The 19078-nt window shown below is 39.7% G+C and overlaps 1 protein-coding gene across 10 annotated transcripts in view; it reads right to left on the bottom strand.

The window, feature by feature from the left end:
- Positions 1 to 11296: 11296 nt before the first annotated feature.
- Positions 11297 to 19078, bottom strand: part of MITF (melanocyte inducing transcription factor) — a 273400-nt gene continuing 265618 nt past the window's right edge. For all 10 annotated transcript variants that reach the window (XM_021007556.2, XM_021007554.2, XM_078152143.1 and 7 more), the window contains 2 exons: positions 18513 to 18660; positions 11297 to 14936 (listed from right to left, as the gene is read on the bottom strand). In XM_021007556.2, the coding sequence (XP_020863215.1) occupies positions 14535 to 14936; positions 18513 to 18660 (550 nt within the window). In that variant the 3' untranslated portion in view covers positions 11297 to 14534. The remainder of the gene's footprint in view (positions 14937 to 18512; positions 18661 to 19078) is intronic.

Below are 19078 nucleotides of genomic sequence, written 5' to 3'. Positions count from 1 at the left end.
ATAATTAGGGTGACAATACTTATTCTTAATATGAATAAGATTTCACAAGACAGTCAGTAACATGCCTCAGTATACCTTACCCATGGGAGTCAATCTGTACCATGAAACATAGAGACAAACAGGTTTTTGAATTTCTTTTCCCCAACCTGTTGAGTGAGCTATGGATGGGGAAGGAGAACGGAGTAGCAATGCATATCAGTGTTGCTGAATGAATGTCAGCATGATGGCTTAAATAATCTTTCTAAAGCACAGATCTGATCATGTCACTCCCCCTTTTAAGAAGTACTGGGCCTAGATACAGGAAGACCAAATCCAGCCAAGACATTTATTAGCTATGTGACCTTGGCTAAGTCACTTAACCTCTCTCTGCCTCAGTTTCCTCATCTGTAAAATGAGGACAATAATAGTATCCAGGGTTGTTGTTAGGATTACATAAGATAATATTTGTAAAGTGCTGGCACATAGTAGGTCCTACACACACACACACACACACACACACACACACACACACACACACACACACACACACATATATATACTATGGATGATTATGATGATGAACTTTCAGTGGCCCCTTTATTCCCTCTGAGATAAACTACATACTACTCCTCAGTCTGGCATGTAAAACCCTTCATAGTCTTACTCTAGCTGACTGACCTTTGCCAGCTTATTTCATATTATTTCCCCTTCTATAGGTGCCCATTCCCTGAACTTGGCATTCTATCTCCCACCTGCACACCTTTGTCCAGGATGATTTTGCCATGCTGCCCTGCAAGCTCAGAATACCTCCTTTCCTCCACATCTTAGAAGCTTCGGCTTCCTTCTAGGCTCAGTTTCTGAGTATTCTCCTTCGAGAAGCTTTTTTCCCTGATGTCTTCCACCCCTCCCCAGTTGTTAATGCTTTCTTCTTCCTCAGATTATAATGTATTTACTTATCCCTGCAGCACTTGGTACCTGACCTTCTCAAGGTCAGGTAGCAGTTTTCCATTTCACCTTTTACTGTCTGTAGGGACTCCTTCAAGCAACAAAGCCCTGTTTTGCAAGTTACTATCTCAGAGAGTTGCCTGGGACACTGTGTGGTTAAGGGAATTGGTCAGGGACACTCAGCCAGTGTGTAGAAAGGGGACTTGAACCCAGCTCTTCCTGGCTCTGAAGTCAATTCTCTGTCCACCATGCCACACTGTCTTTCCTATACAAAAAAATAAATAAATAAAATAAAATAAAAATAAATAGAATGGATGGCAATAATATGTGTACACTAGTACAATTTCCTTTTTTTCGTCAAACAGAAGATGTACAAAAAAAAAAGATGCCAAGATTCTCTACAGGAGAGCAGTGGTTCATCTCAAACTAAATGAGCTGCCCTCTGTTAGATATGGTACTAAGAGGGCTGGGAGGGGAATGCAGCCCCTTGCAGGCAACAACCACAGTGACCAGCCTTTCAAAAGCATCCTCACCAAACAGATTTTCACACCAGTCTTGTGAAATGGAGTAATGGCTGGCTTTCTTTATCTCTGTCTTCCTTCCTACGGCTGCAGAGAAATTGTGTGTTTATTTACAGGTGACTCAAAAATCTCCAAGTAGCTTCCTGAATCTTGTCTTCATTTCAACAGCAAATTGGGAACCAGCCAAACCAAGCTAAAAAAAATCAAAAATCCTCTCTTGTTTTTTATGGTGGAGGTAAACCAACTCATTCCTGTGAATTGGGGGGATGAGGCCAATGGGAATCAATGAAAATTCTGAATTGCAGAGCAGTGTTTAAAACAAGCAGTCTTGTTATTTCCAAAAATGCTAGAACTTTAACTCGGCCAATTGAGGGTACTTCTGGTGTTCCTTGAAAGAATAAATAATAATAAGTTGCAATCCATGGGCTTAAAAATGGTCCAAGAAGTCTGTCTACTTCTTGCATTCGAATTCAGACACCTTCATTATCTGAATCATAACCAGGAACCACAAAACAAAACAAACAAAAGCATTGCAATCAATATTCTTCTGTGCCTGGAGGCACAGGGTATAAAGAATAAATAGGTTTTAGACTTTGAAGCAGAATGACTAAGCCTCGATTGTGTTACCTGGTGTTATACAGAAAAGGAATAGGATAAGCCTGATTCACAAGCCACCTCAGACTACTGCCTGTGTGATATGAGCACATCACTAACTCTATCTGGATCTGGGTTTCTTCATCTGTAAAATGAGGCGGTTGGAATTCATGGGGGCAGCTAGGTAATGCTGCAAAAAGAGTGGTGGGCCTAGAGTCAAGAAGACTCATCTTCCTGAGTTCAAACCTAACCTCAGACACTTACTAGCTGGGTGACTCTAGACAAATCACTTAACTGCATTTGCCTTAGTTTCTTCATCTGTCAAATGAGCTGGAAAAGGAAATGGCAAACCACTCCAGTATCTCTTCCAAGTAAACCTCAAATGGGGTCACAAAGAGCAAGACACAACTGAAAAAAATTGCTGAATGACAACAACTGAATTCCATAAACGCTAAGACCTCTTCCCAGTTCTAAATCTGTGAACCTATGATAAAGAAGATTTTTATGAAGGCTTTGTGAATCTTAAGAGGAGGAAAAATATATATAAAGTATTACCACTATTTTATTAGGAAAAATCCTCAAGGCCTGACTCAGATTCTGTTTGTTCCAGTTTAAGATAATGTTCCAGCATCAGCTCACAACAACAGCCTAGATACAGGAACAGGATCTTAACCTGGGGTCCACGAACCGGATGAGAAAACAATTCTATCTTTATTTCAACCTGATTGCTTTACATTGTCATCCTACATACTTTATTTTATGAACTTAAAAACAATACTCTGGGTCCCTAGACATCATCAGACTGCCAAAAGGGTCCATGGGGGCAAAAAGGCAAAGAAGTAAATTAGAGGGAAGAAGAGGCCTGTGGGAGATTGGAATGCTAGAAGTAGGCCTGAAAATTTCAAAACGGAATGAGAGCTAACATTGACAGAGGAGACCACAGCAAACTCAAGACTTCAAAAGGCCTAATGGTGTAGAATACAGTTCTATACACACACATCCTCTTGTACGATAAGAGCTCCTAAGAGCACAGCAGAGTCCCTAATTCATCATTTAAAAGAGGGAATTGTGTTCTGACTCTTTTGCTTGAAAAGGTAGAGAGAAGGGTTTGGTCATTCTCCATTGTTGTATTTTTTTTGGCTTTTAAAAAATTAAATTCCAGTTGTCTGGAAATTGTACTATCGTGAACTATCTCATGCCCCAAAGACAATGGATAGAGTGAGCATGAGTGTACATGGTTTGGAATATGGATACTTGTAAAGTTCTTGGACAAGTTGGAGACCTGTTTATTTAAATCTGCAAATATCTCTTTCTAATTTCTTTTATACTTAAGCAAATCCAAATTCTGGTAGAGGCAGAAAAGTAAGAGTGGACAAAATTAGCCTTAGAGATAGGAAGACCTGGGTTCTGGTCCCACTCTGACGCACAACTTCGGTGTGGCCTCGGGCAAGGTACTTAGTGTCTGCAGGCCCCAAGAATCTCTCTAAGACTGTAAACTAGGGTGTGGGGGTGAGCTCATGTTGTTAGTGAGAGTTCTTCACGCTGATAATATTAGCTGGCATTTCTACAAGACTTTAAAGTTTGCAAAGCACTTTATACTTTCTCTTCTTTGATCCTTACAAGCACCCCTGGGAGGGGGGGGTGTTATCATTATCTCCATTTTACAGAGAAGGAAATTGAAGTGGAAAGATGGCAAGTAACCTGTCCAAGGAAACAAAAATAAGTTGTCCGTGTTGGGATTTGAACTTGGTTCACCCTGACTCTAAGCCAACATTTCAGTGCCCCCTGGCTACCTATGAAATCACAGGACTAGCTCCCACCTCCTGAAAAAAAAAAATCCAGTACAAGGTAAACTGAGATTTCTTCGTTTTTCTTCATTGTAACTCCAGCACCTTCTGCGTGACCCTGGCCAAGCCACTCTCAGGGCCCTGAGGCAACTTTCGGAAACTAAACATTTCAGATGAGGGGCAAATATAGATACAGATAAGAGTTGAGGCAACTTCCTCATTGGGAAGTCCTTACTCCAATGAAATCATAGGTCTATTCCTCCTTCTCCTCCTCCTCCTCCCCCTCCACTGCCTCAGTGCCTGTCACATAGTGGGGATCTCAAAAATGCTTGCTGAATTGTCTAATTTCCCAAGAATCACAAAGTCCAAATTAGTAGTGCTAAAAAAAGCTTGGCAACCCCCCACTCTCCCCCCAAAAAAAATAAACCAAAAAAAAAAAACCTTGAAGAAGGCTTTGTATAGAATGATCTTCTGGGTAGTACAGAGTATGAATAGAGATTCCACGTGACTTCCTTCTTTCTGCTGGGAGGAAAGGATATTTTTAAAGCAAAGTCCTCACCTGCCTAAATATAGAACCAACGTCTCTTTCGGAATAGGGCTTCTTTTGGATAGGGTAAAAAGACAGGAAGAGAAAGGTTGAGGGTATCTATTTCAGGGGAAAATAATGCTATAAATAACAATTCCTAGGAGGGGGCATGTTAAACATGTACATCACTCGAACCCTGCGTTCCCCCTGGTAAAGGTGGTGGAACTAGAGGGGCAGAGCAATGCAGGGGAATGAATTTTGGATTTGGAATAAAAGACCTACGTTCAAATCTAGGCTCTATTACTTGCTACCTGCATGACCCTCATACATGAGCAGTTTCCATGAAAGATTTGGATAAAATAATCACTACAGTCTTTTCCAGCTCTAACTCTGCTGTTTCGGGTTGGCCATGTTTATGCAACTGTTTTCAACTACAACAAATAGAAATTATAACCCTATTTAACTTTTTAAAGTTAACTTTTTAAGGAGACCTATGCAACTCTTTTTCAATCCATCCATACACAGTGTCTCTAATCAGATGCTCCACTCTTTCAAAAATGATCAGGATTAATTGATCCCATCCTTATTACACAGCAAATGTTTATCTTGAAAATTCATTTAAATATGTATGTGTATGTGCATATACACATACACATGTTTCAATGAGCATTCATTCAGGATTACACAGGGCAGATATCTTGCAAAATCCAGATGTGGCACAGTTACTAGTGGTAGTCTGGAAACTTAAAAGACTCAGGATGACTGGCTAGTTGTGGGCTCTCTTGGGAAGTCATAGAATCTGTAGGCTCTTCTCTAAGATTCAGGAGTGGAAAAGAAGTCCCTGGCCTGCACTGTGGAGGCAAGTTCTCTAAAATCAATGGAACCACAAGTTCAGTGCCTATCTTTCTGCAGGTGACTGTCTCCTTTCTAAAAGCACCTGCAGATATGAAGTGTTAAATACAAAAATAGCCACATCTGTACCATCTATGGTTTTTCACATGTGCTAGAAAATCTTGATGTGGTAAACATACTCGTGTGCATTTCTATGTATCTTTTGGGAAACTTCCATTTTAATAGGGAGGCATTCATAGTACAATAGAAAGGATATTGGCTCTGGATTCAGAGAACCCAGGTTCAAATCATGCTTCTGACTCTTACTAGTGCATGTGTTACTTTGGGCAGATAACAATCTCCTTGAGCTTCAGTTTCCTCAACTATAAAATGGGAAAGCTGGACTAAGTGACTTCTGGGGTCCCTTTGTTATCTACATCTGGGACCCTATGACTATTTCATCTAGACTGTGGCTATACTGCTAGCATTTTTGCCTAGAGAGCCACGAAGTCTCATTGTCAATGGACTTCAACTATTAAGCTGAATTAAGCACAAATTAAGCAGTATCTTCCACATCTTCCCAATATAATGAAAACATGCCTTTGCTATACTTAACATTTGATGCTTCTCAAACAAGATAACACAGCTTCCTACTCTGCATATTTTTACTGGATGTCCCCCTACACAGAACTCTCCTTCATCTCCACCTCCTGCCTTCCCTGACATGCCAGCTAAAATGTCACCTTTTATAAGAAACCTTTCCTGATCCCCTATAATGGTACTCCCTCTGCTTTGGCAACTACCTTCAATTTATTCTGTATGTATCTTGCTTGTACAGAGATGTTTTCATGTTCTATCCTCCATTATTCTGTGAATACTTTGAGAGAAGGGACTGCTTTTTGTCTTTCTTTGAATCCCCAGTGCTTGACACATAGTAAGCTCTTTATAAATGCTAGTTGACTTGACTCAATTTCTAAGAGCTTGCCTCACATCACTTAGTTGCTTGTGAAATCTCAAGCTTCAAAAACTTTCATGAATCTGTGATCTCATCAATGAGGGCACTTCCACCACAATACAGATCTAAAGCACTTTTTTCCATATGACTATAGATAGCTTTGATTACTTTGTCTGAAAACTGCCTATTCATATCCTTTGATCATTCATCAATTGAGGAATGGGGTCTTATTTCTAGGAATTTGATTTCGCTCTCTATATGTTTGAGAAATGAAGTCATTATCAGAGAAAGTCACTCTAAAAAGTTGTTTCACAGTAATGAATACCAACTATATATTTCCCTCCATCCTATTGTCCCCCTATTTATCCTCCTTGGTCTCTCCTATTACCCTGTCCATTCTCAAAAATGTTTTGCTTCTGACTTTTACCTCCCCCAGACTGCACTACCTTCTATTAGCTCCCCCTTGTCCCCATCTTTTATCCCCTTCCCTTTCTGCTTTCCTGTATGGTAAGATAGATTTCTACACCCAATTGAGTGTGTATGTTATCCCTCTCTGAGCCAGTTCCAATGAGAGTAAGGCTCACATGCTCCCCTCTCCACTTTCCCCATTTCCCTCTCCACTGTGAAATCTCTTTCAGGCCTCTTTTATGTCAGATAATTTATCCCATTCTATCTCTCCCAGTACATTCTTCTTTCTCATCCCTTAATTTTATTTTTTTAGATAATCATATCATCACATTCAACCCACACCTCTGCTTTCTGTCTATATATACTCCTTTAACTGCCCTAATAATGAGAAAGTTTTTAGGAGTAATAAATATCATTTTCCCATGTAGGAATATAAACAGTTTAACCTTATCAGATCCCTTACGATTTCTCCTTCCTGTTTACCTTTTTATACTTCTTTTGCATCTTGTATTTGAAAGTCAAATTTTCTACTTAGCTCTGGCCTTTTCATCAGGAATGCTTGAAAGTCCTCTATTTCACTGAATATCCATTTTTACTCCTGAAGGATTATACTCAGTTTTGCTGGGTAGGTGATTCTTGGTTGTAATCCTAGCTCTTTTGCCCACTGGAATATCATATTCCAAGCCTTCTGGCCCTTTAATGTAAAAGCTGCTAAATCTTATGTTATCCTGACTGTGGCTCAATAATATTTGAATTGTTTCTTTTTGGCTGTTTGCAGTATTTTCTCCTTGATCTGGGAGATCTGGAATTTGGCTATAGTATTCCTAGGCATTTTCATTTTGGGATCTCTTTCAGGAGGTGATTGTTAGTTTCTTTCAATTTCTATTTTACCCTCTGGTTCTAGAATATCAGGGCAGTATTCCTTGATAATTTTTTTAAATGATGATGTCTAAGTTCTTTCACTGATCATGACTTTCAGGTTGTCCAATAATTCTTAAATTGTCTCTCCTGGATCCATTTTCCATGTCAGTTGTTTTTCCAATGAGATATTTCACATTTTCTTCTTTTTTTTCTTCTTTTGATTTTGTTTGATTGTTTCTTGATGTTGTTAGCTTCCACTTACCCAATTCTAACTTTTCAGGAATTATTTTCTTCAATGAGCTTTTGTACCTCCTTTTCCATTTGGCTAATTCTACTTTTTAAGGAATTCTTCTCTTCATCAGGTTTTTGTGCCTCTTTCCATTTGGCCTATTCTGTTTTTTAAGGTGTTATTTTCTTCAGCATTTATTTTTGTGCCCCCTTTACCAAGTTGATTTTCTTGTATCACTCTCATTTCTCTTCTCAATTTTTATCTACCTCTCTTACTTGATTTTTAAAATCCATTTTGAGCTCTTCCATGGCCTGAGACCAATTCATATTTTTCTTCGAGGCTTTAGATGAAGGAATTTTGACTTTGTCTTCTTCTGCATGTGTTTTAATCTTCTTTATCATGGTCAGAATTCCTTTCTATGGTCATATTTTTTTGTTGTTGTTTGCTCATTTTTCCAGCCTATTTCTTCACTTAACTTTATGCTAAAAGGGGTTCTGCTTCCCAAGTGGAAGGGGCACTGTCTCAAGCTTCAGATTTTTTTGTGCAGCAGTTCAGAGGTAATTCTAGGGACCTGTAAGTTTTTGGCTCTTCCAAGGTGGTATGATCTAGGGAGAAGTATGTTTACTACTGTCTTGTACTGTGCACTTGTTTGTGAGTAACCATAAGCACTCTTTTCCACCCTGGAACTGTGACCAGGGTCCCTGCTCCCCTGTGGCTGCATGCTCTGCTGTGTTAATGGTTTTCCTTGCACTGGTACTAAGGCCCAGATCCAAGTATAGGCAATGCAACAGAGTCCTGCCCCTGGTGCCAGCAAAGGAGCCCCTTTAAATCTCCTTCTGACCTGTTGTCCAATCCTCTTATCATCTGTGGGCTCAGAGGTCTGGAAACCACCATTGATGCCACAGATTCAGTCACCCTGAAGCCTGCTCCTGGTTTGCTGGGGCCAGGTCTGGCTGTGCTGGTGCATCCTGCACTGAACCGTGCTCTTTTCTCACTCTGGCGCAACAGATCTTTCCTACTGAACTTCTAAGTGGTCTTGGGCTGGAAAATTGTTCCACTCCATATTTTTTGTGGATTCTGCTGCTCTAGAATTTGTTTAGTAATTATTTAAAGGTATTTGGAGGGGTTTGGGGGAGAGCTCAGGTGAGTTCCTGCCTTCACCCTGCCTTCACCCTGCCATCTTAGCTCCACCTCCCACGATACAGATCGATTCGGATCCCAGATCATTTTTGCCTGCCTGTCCTGTATGAATCTTTTCCATGATGTCCTATCTTGGTGAATGTGTACATACACATGTGTGCACACATATGCACAGACAAAGAGCAGAGTAGGTTGAGATTTCCCTCTTAAACATGTAGCACTAACTTAAATCTGAAAAGCAGGGGGAGAATTATCTAGAGATGATAGCTTTGATCCAACATGTTTGCTAAAAATTAAAGTGTACAATTATCCTCATGGCAGATCCATTAATGCAAAGATTTATTACAACTCAGAATTTGGGCTGTTGGTGTGGGTCAGAAAATTTGAGTAGGGAGGTATTATGTAATCCAGAAGCTCTGATAAGACTTTTACGGAGAGAGGTGTTCTTCTTGGGTATAGTTACAAAGCTAACGTGAAGCTGACCCATGATCTCTGTTGAGGATTGTTAAGAGGTCCCCTGAAATTGTCTTTTTTAGTTTTCACATTAGTTTCATGAAATTGTGATTACCCATTAACATCTCCCACTGCAAGCAGATAGATGTGTTGTCAGAGGAGCTATACCAACACATACAGGCTGGGTCACTTGGGGGGAGTCAGGAGAAGGAAGTACCAGGCAGTAGAGTGATGCTATTATACCTGATCTTGAATTGGAAGGCAATTTAGTACATCAGGTACACCCACCTTGCCCCCACTCATTTTACAGACCCAGGGACTGTGACCCAGGGAAAGCCCAGGGAAAATATATAGCTTATCCAAGGTCCCATAGGATATAAATGTCAAAGCCAGAATTCGAACCCAGGATCTGACTTTAAATCCAAGGTTCTTCCTCTTTACCACACAACTACTATGATTTCATATACATTGTGAACACATTTGTTGTGAAAAATACCTTTTTCTTTCTGGAGGATGACCTCATTCAGGAGCCAGTTTGGACCAAGCTAGTAAGATCCTTCAATCTGAAATCACCCAGATAGCTAGTGAACATCCATATAAGGTTTCCTGCAGTACATGAACAATAGCCCCTCCAAAAGGCAGTTTCTCAATTTTTTTTGTTGAAGAATTCATGATCTGAAACTAAAATTTCTTTTTATGACAAATGGAAATAAATGATAAAATAACCTCAAAAAAGAATGGCTTTCCTAGGCTATGTTATAATTTTATGGGGGGGGGGTGAACCTGCAAGGTTTCAAAGAAAGGAGCTGACAGATTAGCAGAGTTAGAAATTTCATGATACTTTTCTCCAGAGGTTTAGCAGTATTATTTTTTAAAAGGGCAGAAGTTTAAGGTTTGACTAGGGAATAGAGACATGTTAAATCTGACACTTTCCAATTCAAATCAAACACTTAAGAAAAAATTCTTCAGTATTGAAATAAATGAATACCAGTCTAGAGCTGCTATTTTGATGAAATGTCTAATAACATAAATGTATTTTAAATACCAAAATTCCTTGTGTAAATACACATGGAAGACTTAATAATTTCTCTTTAGGTAAAATTATATCCAACAAAAACAACATTTTAAGTTAAACTATAAAAGCTAAAACATATAATTAATATTATTAGACCCTAAGATTTTTCCTGATTTAGAAAAAATAGATAATTACAACCTTTAAGATTATAAATCATGTAATTGAAAATGTTTCAAATAAAAGGCAAGATGAGTAGCATTTAGGACAAAAAAAGCACTTTTGCTGTTTTTTTCCAAATATTTTACAATTTGTCACCCATTAGAATCAATGGAAAATAGGAATACATAGCTTTCTTCAAGGCTCAGTGCAAAACAATCTCTTTGATTAGGCCAGAGATTCTTACAGGTTAATTCACTTATTGAAATAATTTGATAACTATATTTCAATATTATTGATTTCCCTGGTGATCCTATGTATTTTATTTTATGCAATTAAAAATCTGATTCTGAGAAGAGTCTCTATACTTCACCAGATTGTCTACCAGTGGGAGTCATGACACACAGAAAGGTTTAATCCTTTGTAGGTTTTTCCTAATCTCCTCGGCTACTACTGTTCTCCTTCCATAATAATTTTTTATTTACTTTTCTGTGTACATGCTATTTCTCCCCAGTAGCAAACAATGTCCTTGAGGTCAGGAGGCATTCAGTTTTGTCTTTGCATTCCCAGAACCTAACACAGCACTTAGTGTGCAGAAGGCATTTAATAAATGCTCATTGAATTGAATTGGATTGCTTTTTGGATAAAAGAGCACCAGATTTTGAGTCAATGGACCCGAAGGAATCCTGGTTATAATTATTTACTACTTGTGTGACCTTGGGCATGTTCTCTTCCTGGGCCTCAGTTTCCTCATCTGAAATATAAGAAGATTGAACCAGATGACCTCTGAGGTCCCTTCCAGCACTAACTATACAAGACTTCAAGGCAATACTTGAAAATAGAAACTAAAACACATACAATGAAATCTGGCATTAACACCATTGGCCACCACTAAGTATGTGAAAAACCAAATGCTTTAATCAGTCTCTCAAGAACAGATCATTTGGATACATCAATATTGACCCATAGTTGACAGTGCTGTGGACCACACACAAAGCATTGCTATGGTCAACAGCAGGTAAATATATCCACATTACAGTACCAAGCATCTGCAAGAGACAGTCATTTGTCACTTTTTCAAGAAAAAGTTTCTCTCTCTCTCTCTTCTTTTTTTTTAATATACTATTATCTATATCAGCTTTCTCCCCAGTGCATTTTTCTTCAAAATCATGAGTAAGTGCATTCCTGTGAGTTTGACTCTGTCTCTTTTTGTCTTTCTCTCAATTGGTATTGGTTGCAAAGTTTATTGCTTTATTGTCTAAAAAAAAAGAAACAGAAAGAACTACATTGTTACTATACATTGTCATGTTGGGTACATGGTTTTGGCAACATTAGAATGCTGGGTATTTCACATCCCTAATATAAAGGGGTGGCTGGACAAGTCTGGTATTGTGGACATTTCAGAGCAAGGGCCCCAGGACCACAATCGGCCATTTCCATGGGCTGCATCTTTATCTCATGACTACAACATACTGCCCCCAAACTCCTGACTCTCTGACCCACTGGTCACTGCAATGATTACGCTCTCCATGTGGCAAAAAAGAAATAAATAAAACCACCCCTAGCCTACTGGCGCATCCTTCTGGGCTCTTCTCTCTCTTTTTCTTTCTTTTCCATGACCTGGTTTATCCTCTGTTGCAATCAAGGGCAAGAGGAGCCAGCAATTAGCTCCAGTGCTTAGCACCTGGCACATGGTAGGTGCATAATAAATGTTTCTTGACTGACTGATTGCCCAGAGGCTGCACGAGGCAGGGTTGTGGTACAGAATGCCATACAGTCTATAAATAAGTGTTTCAAGCAGGTTATTTAGTGCTGGTCAGATTACAAAGGCCAGTGTCCTCCATGCAGTCCCCTTCCGCCCACCCCAAGCCATATGCTGGCTAGAATTTCTCCAAACTGGCTAAGGAAAAGGAGGCCGAATGAGAGTACAGACTTTGACCTTCATCCTTGCCAGTCTCTACCCCCCTCCCTCCCCATAGAAACAGGAAAAGAAGAGGGACAATGCTATGATTGTATCAACGAAGACCTATGGTACAATTAGCAGTTCAAGCACAAATCGGCAATTGCATAACTACCTAGGTAAAAGAACTGTACAATGATGGGGGGGGTTGAAAGAATGGGAAAGTTTTTCCCTACCCCCTCAAATAATAAAGCTATAAAAATTGATAGCATCATCAATGTTTCCAAGGATTTTCCTAGCCCAACGTGCATGGGAAATGTGCAATTGATTTTTTTTTCACTCGTGTAACTGACGTCCTCAATCCACATTCATTATCAATTCACATTTGACTCTTAAATACTATTTTTTAAGACCATCCTGGAAAAAAAAAGGTTTCCTGATGAAAAAATTTGGCACTCTCACTAAAATGTATTTAATATTTTTAAATGGCTGAAGGAAAATTGGAAGCTCTTAATGTCTACATAGGCACCATGCTACTCCCTCCTTTTAACTCTTAAAAAACACCCCAAAACTTTCTCCTATGTCACACTTCAGTCAGTGCTAGTCCAAAGAAGACTACTCCTATATTTAAGGCACTTCATTCTGAATGAGATGAGCTTTTCTGCCTCTTATAATCAAATTGGAGGCCGCTACTGAGAAATTCCATTCGTCAGCCTGGCTCGTAACACTATGGCAAATCTTTGTCAAACATCTAGGCTTGATATAATACAGATAATGCTACAGTTATTGCATAGGACTATACTTGAGTAGATAATGCACTGAAACTACCTTTACAACATTGTTGTGTGTTAAAATGTTAACAACATTATCAAGTAACAGTAATTTGCCGATATAGTAATTTCTCTCTTGAAAAAAAATGCCAGTGAGTTTGATGAACAAACCCTCCCCCCCAATTCTATGACCGTAATGGGCATATTAACTCTACAGTTATTGGTTTGCAAGAATATTTCTATTTTTTGTATCACTAAAAATAAATATGTAAGTTTATTTTTGTCTATAAAGCCTTGTTTACCTAATCTATTTATACTACATCTTAAATGCATTTAAAAACATTTCCAAGTGAGACTATAATATACAAAATATTCTCAAATCTCTCTTTTAAACACAAGACCCTGCAAAAAAAATCTTCCATTCAAGTGTTTATAAAGAATGCAGAAAACCAGTGAGTTTTAAAAATGTTGAAAACTTGTCATTTTAGATGCATGTCCTTATAAATGAATACAAATGTATTGAAAAGAATGATGAGAATAAAGAATCCATACAAATCAAATTAACAGTACAACACATTTTTTTAAAAAAAATTAAAGTCCTACAGCCAATTAGAAACGTGCCCAGTTTAGTTTTTATGCCTAAAAATGAAAATTTTTAAAAAGAAAAAAAACAACTTTCAAGTGCTCCTTGATATCTGACTTGGAAGGTACATTTCTTTTTCCACAATAAAATATTTTTCTTATGAAAAGCTGAACCACACTCATTTGAGAAGACAAGATCATAAAAGCATCGAGAAATTGAGAGTGAGATTAAAACAAGCTTTCTGGTTGAGCACTCTTGATCTCTCCCTTTCTCTTGTGCCCTGAAAACAGCCATCGGTAATGTTTCTTAACCAACTGGCAAAAAAAATATATATATATATATGTATATATATAATTAGTTGCTCTCTAAGAGTGTAATAGTATCTCTTAAAATAGTCTGTGGTATAAAGACTAAACAATGCTGGAAGGATATTGTATTTTTAAGGCAGCACTAATAAATCAATACATTTACAAAATGGCAAAGGGCTTTTTGGTTGCTTTACATTCTTCCATTAAACTCGTACATTTCATTTCCAAGTAAAGAGTTGGCATGAAGTCTCAAACCAAGTTTCACCTGAATAAAAGTTGACCATGATTTTGATTCAAAATTCTATTGCTTAGAATTCTAAAGTTCACGGTGAATCCAGTTCACAGAAACTGTACGTGTCTTGTACAATACTTTGGAGGCATTGGTAATTTTAAAATAGAATATATGTCTTTCACAAAATTCTAAAAAATAAAATATAGACTGGGCTATCGATGAAGCATGAAAAATTTTTTTTGTATTAAAGGAAAATTATCAAGAAAACCCCAAAAGGTAAAATCATTGAATCTACTGATCAGGAAATGAAGCAGTTTATAAGAAGGCTGATCACACGTTTGCTAACAGGCGTGATCAGTATCTTCCATACTCATGCTGCTCCTCCGGCTGCTTGCTTTGGAAGCTCCGGGAGATACTGATGAGAGAAGTGGATCCGTCACCCCGATGGGAGAGAGAGTGTCGTCCATCAAGATGTCTTCCAGTTTGGAGCCCATTTTGGCAGGGACGCTGAAGGCAGTTGTTGTTTCTGTCCCGTTTCCCAAATTATTGCTGAAAGTGATGGTGCCATCTGTAAGATCGAGGGTGGTGGTGCAGGTGAGGTCTGGGTGATGCTGAAGAACATCCTGACTGCAGTTTTCAAGGACCGGCTCTTGTTTGATGACGCGGTTCACCAGATCTGGGGAACAAAGCCCCGTAGATGGAATGAGGGAAAGTCCATGTGCTCGAGCCTGCATCTCAAGTTCCTAAAATAATAACAAAAATAATAATGATGATGACAACAATAATACTAATAATTATTTAGGCCCATAGAAAATATAAGTACTCTCATTTTTAAAAAAATGTTTCATGAGCCAAGAGTCCAGCCTATGGGAGATGAAGCCTAGGCTAGCCATAGAAAGCAGACTCAATGTCTCCATAATTGTATTCCTTCTGGTTTTAGATTCTGGATATCAAAATATAATCTACTAGGCAGTAAGATTTCTCTCCTTCATGATGCTAAGGAAATAGAGAACTGTGATAATAAGAGGAAGAAACAGCATAGAAGAGTAGAGAAAGAGTTCCACAGGAGGAAGAGCGGGGTGCAGGTGCCATCTCTGACAAGCACTTGTGGTGTGACCCTGGGCACTAGTTACTTAAACCATAAGTGTCTGGGGCCATTCTCTAAGAATATTAATTGCAGAGTAGGTGCCAGTCTTTGGGATGGGGAATTTCCCCACCAGGAATTCCCTATACCAATAGACCCACCCTCCAGATCCAGTGATAGTGATAAATTGCACATTGAATGCAGCTCAAGGGGCTATATCAAAGGTTAAAAGTGTTTTAAAAGGGAGACTAGCCTTTCACAATACCATTAATATGCTAACCAATGTATGTTCCTCAACAATTTATTTTGAATCTCCTATGGAGAAATCACTTATGGCTATGCACCTCAGTTTCCTTATCTGTAAAACTGGGACAATGATATCAGTAGTACTGAATTGCCAGGGCTGTTACAAAACCCAAACGTGATAATGTATGTGAAATATCTTATTCTCTTTAAAACACTAGCTAAAAGGCTTTATTACTGTGAAGTGGCCTGGCTCAGGGGAAAGAATGAAGGGCATAGAGCCGCAGGACCTGAATTCTAGCTCTGCTGCTTACTACGTACAGAAGCATAATAAATGTCTCCTTTTTCTTTCTCTAGAAATTTTTTAAAAATACCATTTTTCTCAAAAAACCTTTCCAGACTTTTAGAAAATTCTTAGGATTAAGGGTGATAACCAGAAACTTAATAAAGAGTAAGTCAAAACAGGAAGTTCTGTCATCTCTTCGTGACCCTCCTGGGGCCTTCTTGGCATACATACTGGACTGGTTCTCCAGCTTGTTTCACAGATGAGGCAAACAGGGCTAAGTGACTTGCCCAAGGTCACACAGTAAGTATCTGAGGCCAGATATGAACTCTGGGAGATGAGTTTTCCTGACTCCAGGCCTGGTACTGTATCCACTGCACCACCTTGCTGGCCCAGAAATAGCTTGGATATAAATTAATGCTGTTTATAGCAGATTGTGGCCTAAATCAAAGAATTATATTAGTAATATTTTTTTTCTTTTTAAGTTCTTATCAGCAATGCAGAACGCAACCTACCCATGCCTGCCCATCTTGTGCAACTCTTGCCCAAACCCCCCCACACACACCATATTCTACATCAGGCATTCCTGTCTTTCTCCTGACATTGCAAAAGTGAGAGTCCTTGATTCTCTGGGCTATTTCTTTTCCTAGAATACAAGTATCAGATGGCAAGCATGAAATGAGGTGGTTACCCATGTCTATTCCTTTATAAAATCTCTGTGAAATTCATGTCTCTGCAGATGTAATTTCTACAGTCCCAGGCCATTTAAGAAAATAGCCATTTCACTGATGTTAAGGTTACAGGCTCTTTCTCCTATAAAAATTTTGACATGCCTCACTCGGTTAAAGCACAAATGAAAAGAAACCCCAAAGCCCAATTTGAAAATGAGTATTCACTTAAATCTGCACCTACATGCTAATGCTCATTGTACACTGCTGTGTGTGAGTGTGTGTGTGTGAGAGAGAGTGAGAGACAGAGAGACAGAGAGAGAGAAGAGAGGGAAAGGAAGACAGAGAGAGGTGGAGGGAGAGTGATATATGAAGAGATAGAGGAGGAAGGGAGAAGGGAGATGGGAGAGAGAGAGAGAGAGAGAGAGAGAGAGAGAGAGAGAGAGAGAGAGAGAGAGAGAGAGAGAGAGAGAGATATGGGGAAGAGAGAGAAAAAGAGAGGTGGAGAGATAGAGGGAAAGAGGGAGAGGGGATGGAGAAAGATGGAGAACCAGGGGAAGAGAGAAAAAGAGAGGTGAAGGGAGAGAGATGGAGAGATAAGGGGAGGGACAGAAGAAGAGAAAGGAGAGGGAGAGGGAGAGAGAGAGAAGAGGAAAGGAAAAGAGAGAGGGGTGGAGGGAGAGAGATATATGAAGAGATAGAGGGAGGAAGGGAAAAGGGAGATGGAAGAGAGAGGGAGAGAGGTAGAGGCAGAGAAAGATCAGGAAGAGAGAGAAAAAGAGAGGTGGAGAGATAGAGGGAAAGAGGGAGAAGGGGAGGAGAGAGAAAGATGGAGGAACAGGGGAAGACAGAAAAAGAGAGGTGGAGGGAGAAAAGTGGAGAGATAAGGGGATGGAGAAGGGAGGGAGAGAAGAGAAAGAGGGAGAGAAAGAGAAGGAGATAGGAGACAGAACTGGGGAGGGAAAGAAAAAAGATATGGAGGGAGAGAGATGAGGAGATAAAGGGAGGGAGGGAGAGGAGAGAAAGAGTGGAGAGAACAAGAGAGATGGAGGGAAGGGGAGAGAGAGAGAAGGATGGGGAGAGAGAAAGATGGAGAGAGAGAGAGAGAGAGAGAGAGAGAGAGAGAGAGAGAGAGAGAGAGAGAGAGAGAGAGAGAGATATGCTAATGCTCATTGAATACACAGGTAACAAAGTTCCACTAAGGCACAAATGAAGATTAAAATTACATAGGACCTTTGCTATTCCAGCTGGAGAATTTGAATTAAGGAAAAAGTAAGTATTATTATTATTACATATAAATGCTAAGTATTTTGTATATAAAAAGGAGAGAAGTGTCTGGATCTGTGACTCCGGCAATCTAGGGAAACTGCCCAGACAGAGAGCTGCCCATGGAGTCACACAACCCTGGACCGGGTCTGCCTCCTGGCCGTGGGCATGTCACTCACTTCTTTACATACCTGGCACCTCTCCAAGACTTCAAGTTACAGACAAGTTGCCAATAAGCATATATAAGTGACTATATATACAAAACATCAATCAGAGCTGCAGTGATAGAGGGTTCTAAAGTTTCAAAGTGTTTTGCATCCATTATGTGCCTCATCACAATCCTGGAAGTGAGATGCTCTAGAGGGGAGTAACCATCCCCATGTTACAGAGGAGAGAACAGAGCCCATGGTCACACTGCTTGTAAGGGTTAGTGTGTGATCCACACCCAGCCTTCCGGCTCCAAATCCAGCATTCTGACCCACACCTTGATGCCTCTTGAGAGGTGTCATCTACCATCTGAGCAGGTTTAGTGACCTGAACAAACAAACCCTCACTCCAATGCCTTTTCCCAGACAGGCCACCTCACGACACGGACCCCGAGAAGGCTGGTACTCCAGGGAATTTAGCAATAAAGATCCTGAAACCCTACAGACTGTTTCTGGAAGCGAAAGGCAAGCTAGTCCACCAACCAACCAAAGACAGTAACACAGACCCCGCTCTTTCTCAAACACATCCCTTCCCGGAGGGTACCCCCTCTCGGAGGAAGTCCACACACCTGGATCCTGAGCAGAAGATGCCTGTTGGCGTGTTCCAGTTTCTTCTGTCTGTTTTCAAGTTCTTTTGCCCGCTGCTGTTCTCGCTGCAATTTTCGAATGTAGTCCACAGACGCTTTCAAGATAGTTCCTTTATTCCAGCGCATATCTCTGCAGCAGACAAGGGAGACAAATGGACCTTTGACACTTCAATCAAAATTCAAGACACACTCTGAACTTATCATTTTAAACTAACCATTTTTCCTCCTTTCTGGCCAACTTATGCAGTCAAGAAAATGCGATTTGATAAAGGGATCATGTTTTCAATGAACATTAATTTCAGATGTGTTCACATACAAAAAAAATTAGAGAGAGTAGTGTGGTAGAATAAAAAAAAATAGGATCATAGAATCTCAGGGATAGAAGGGACCTCAAAGATTATCTACTCCAACTCATAACTGAACAAGAATCCCTTTGGCACCATGATCAAATGGCTTAAATCCAGTTTGGGGGCTGGGGCTAGGTAGAGGGCTGGGTCTGGAATCAAGAAGACCTGAGTTCAATTCTGACCTCAGACACTTATTAGTTG

Source organism: Phascolarctos cinereus, unplaced genomic scaffold (genome assembly GCF_003287225.1).
Source record: "Phascolarctos cinereus isolate Bilbo 61053 unplaced genomic scaffold, phaCin_HiC Scaffold_4;HRSCAF=312, whole genome shotgun sequence".
In the NCBI taxonomy this organism is placed as follows: Eukaryota; Metazoa; Chordata; class Mammalia; order Diprotodontia; family Phascolarctidae; genus Phascolarctos; species Phascolarctos cinereus.
This window is presented reverse-complemented; position numbering and strand designations above follow the sequence as displayed.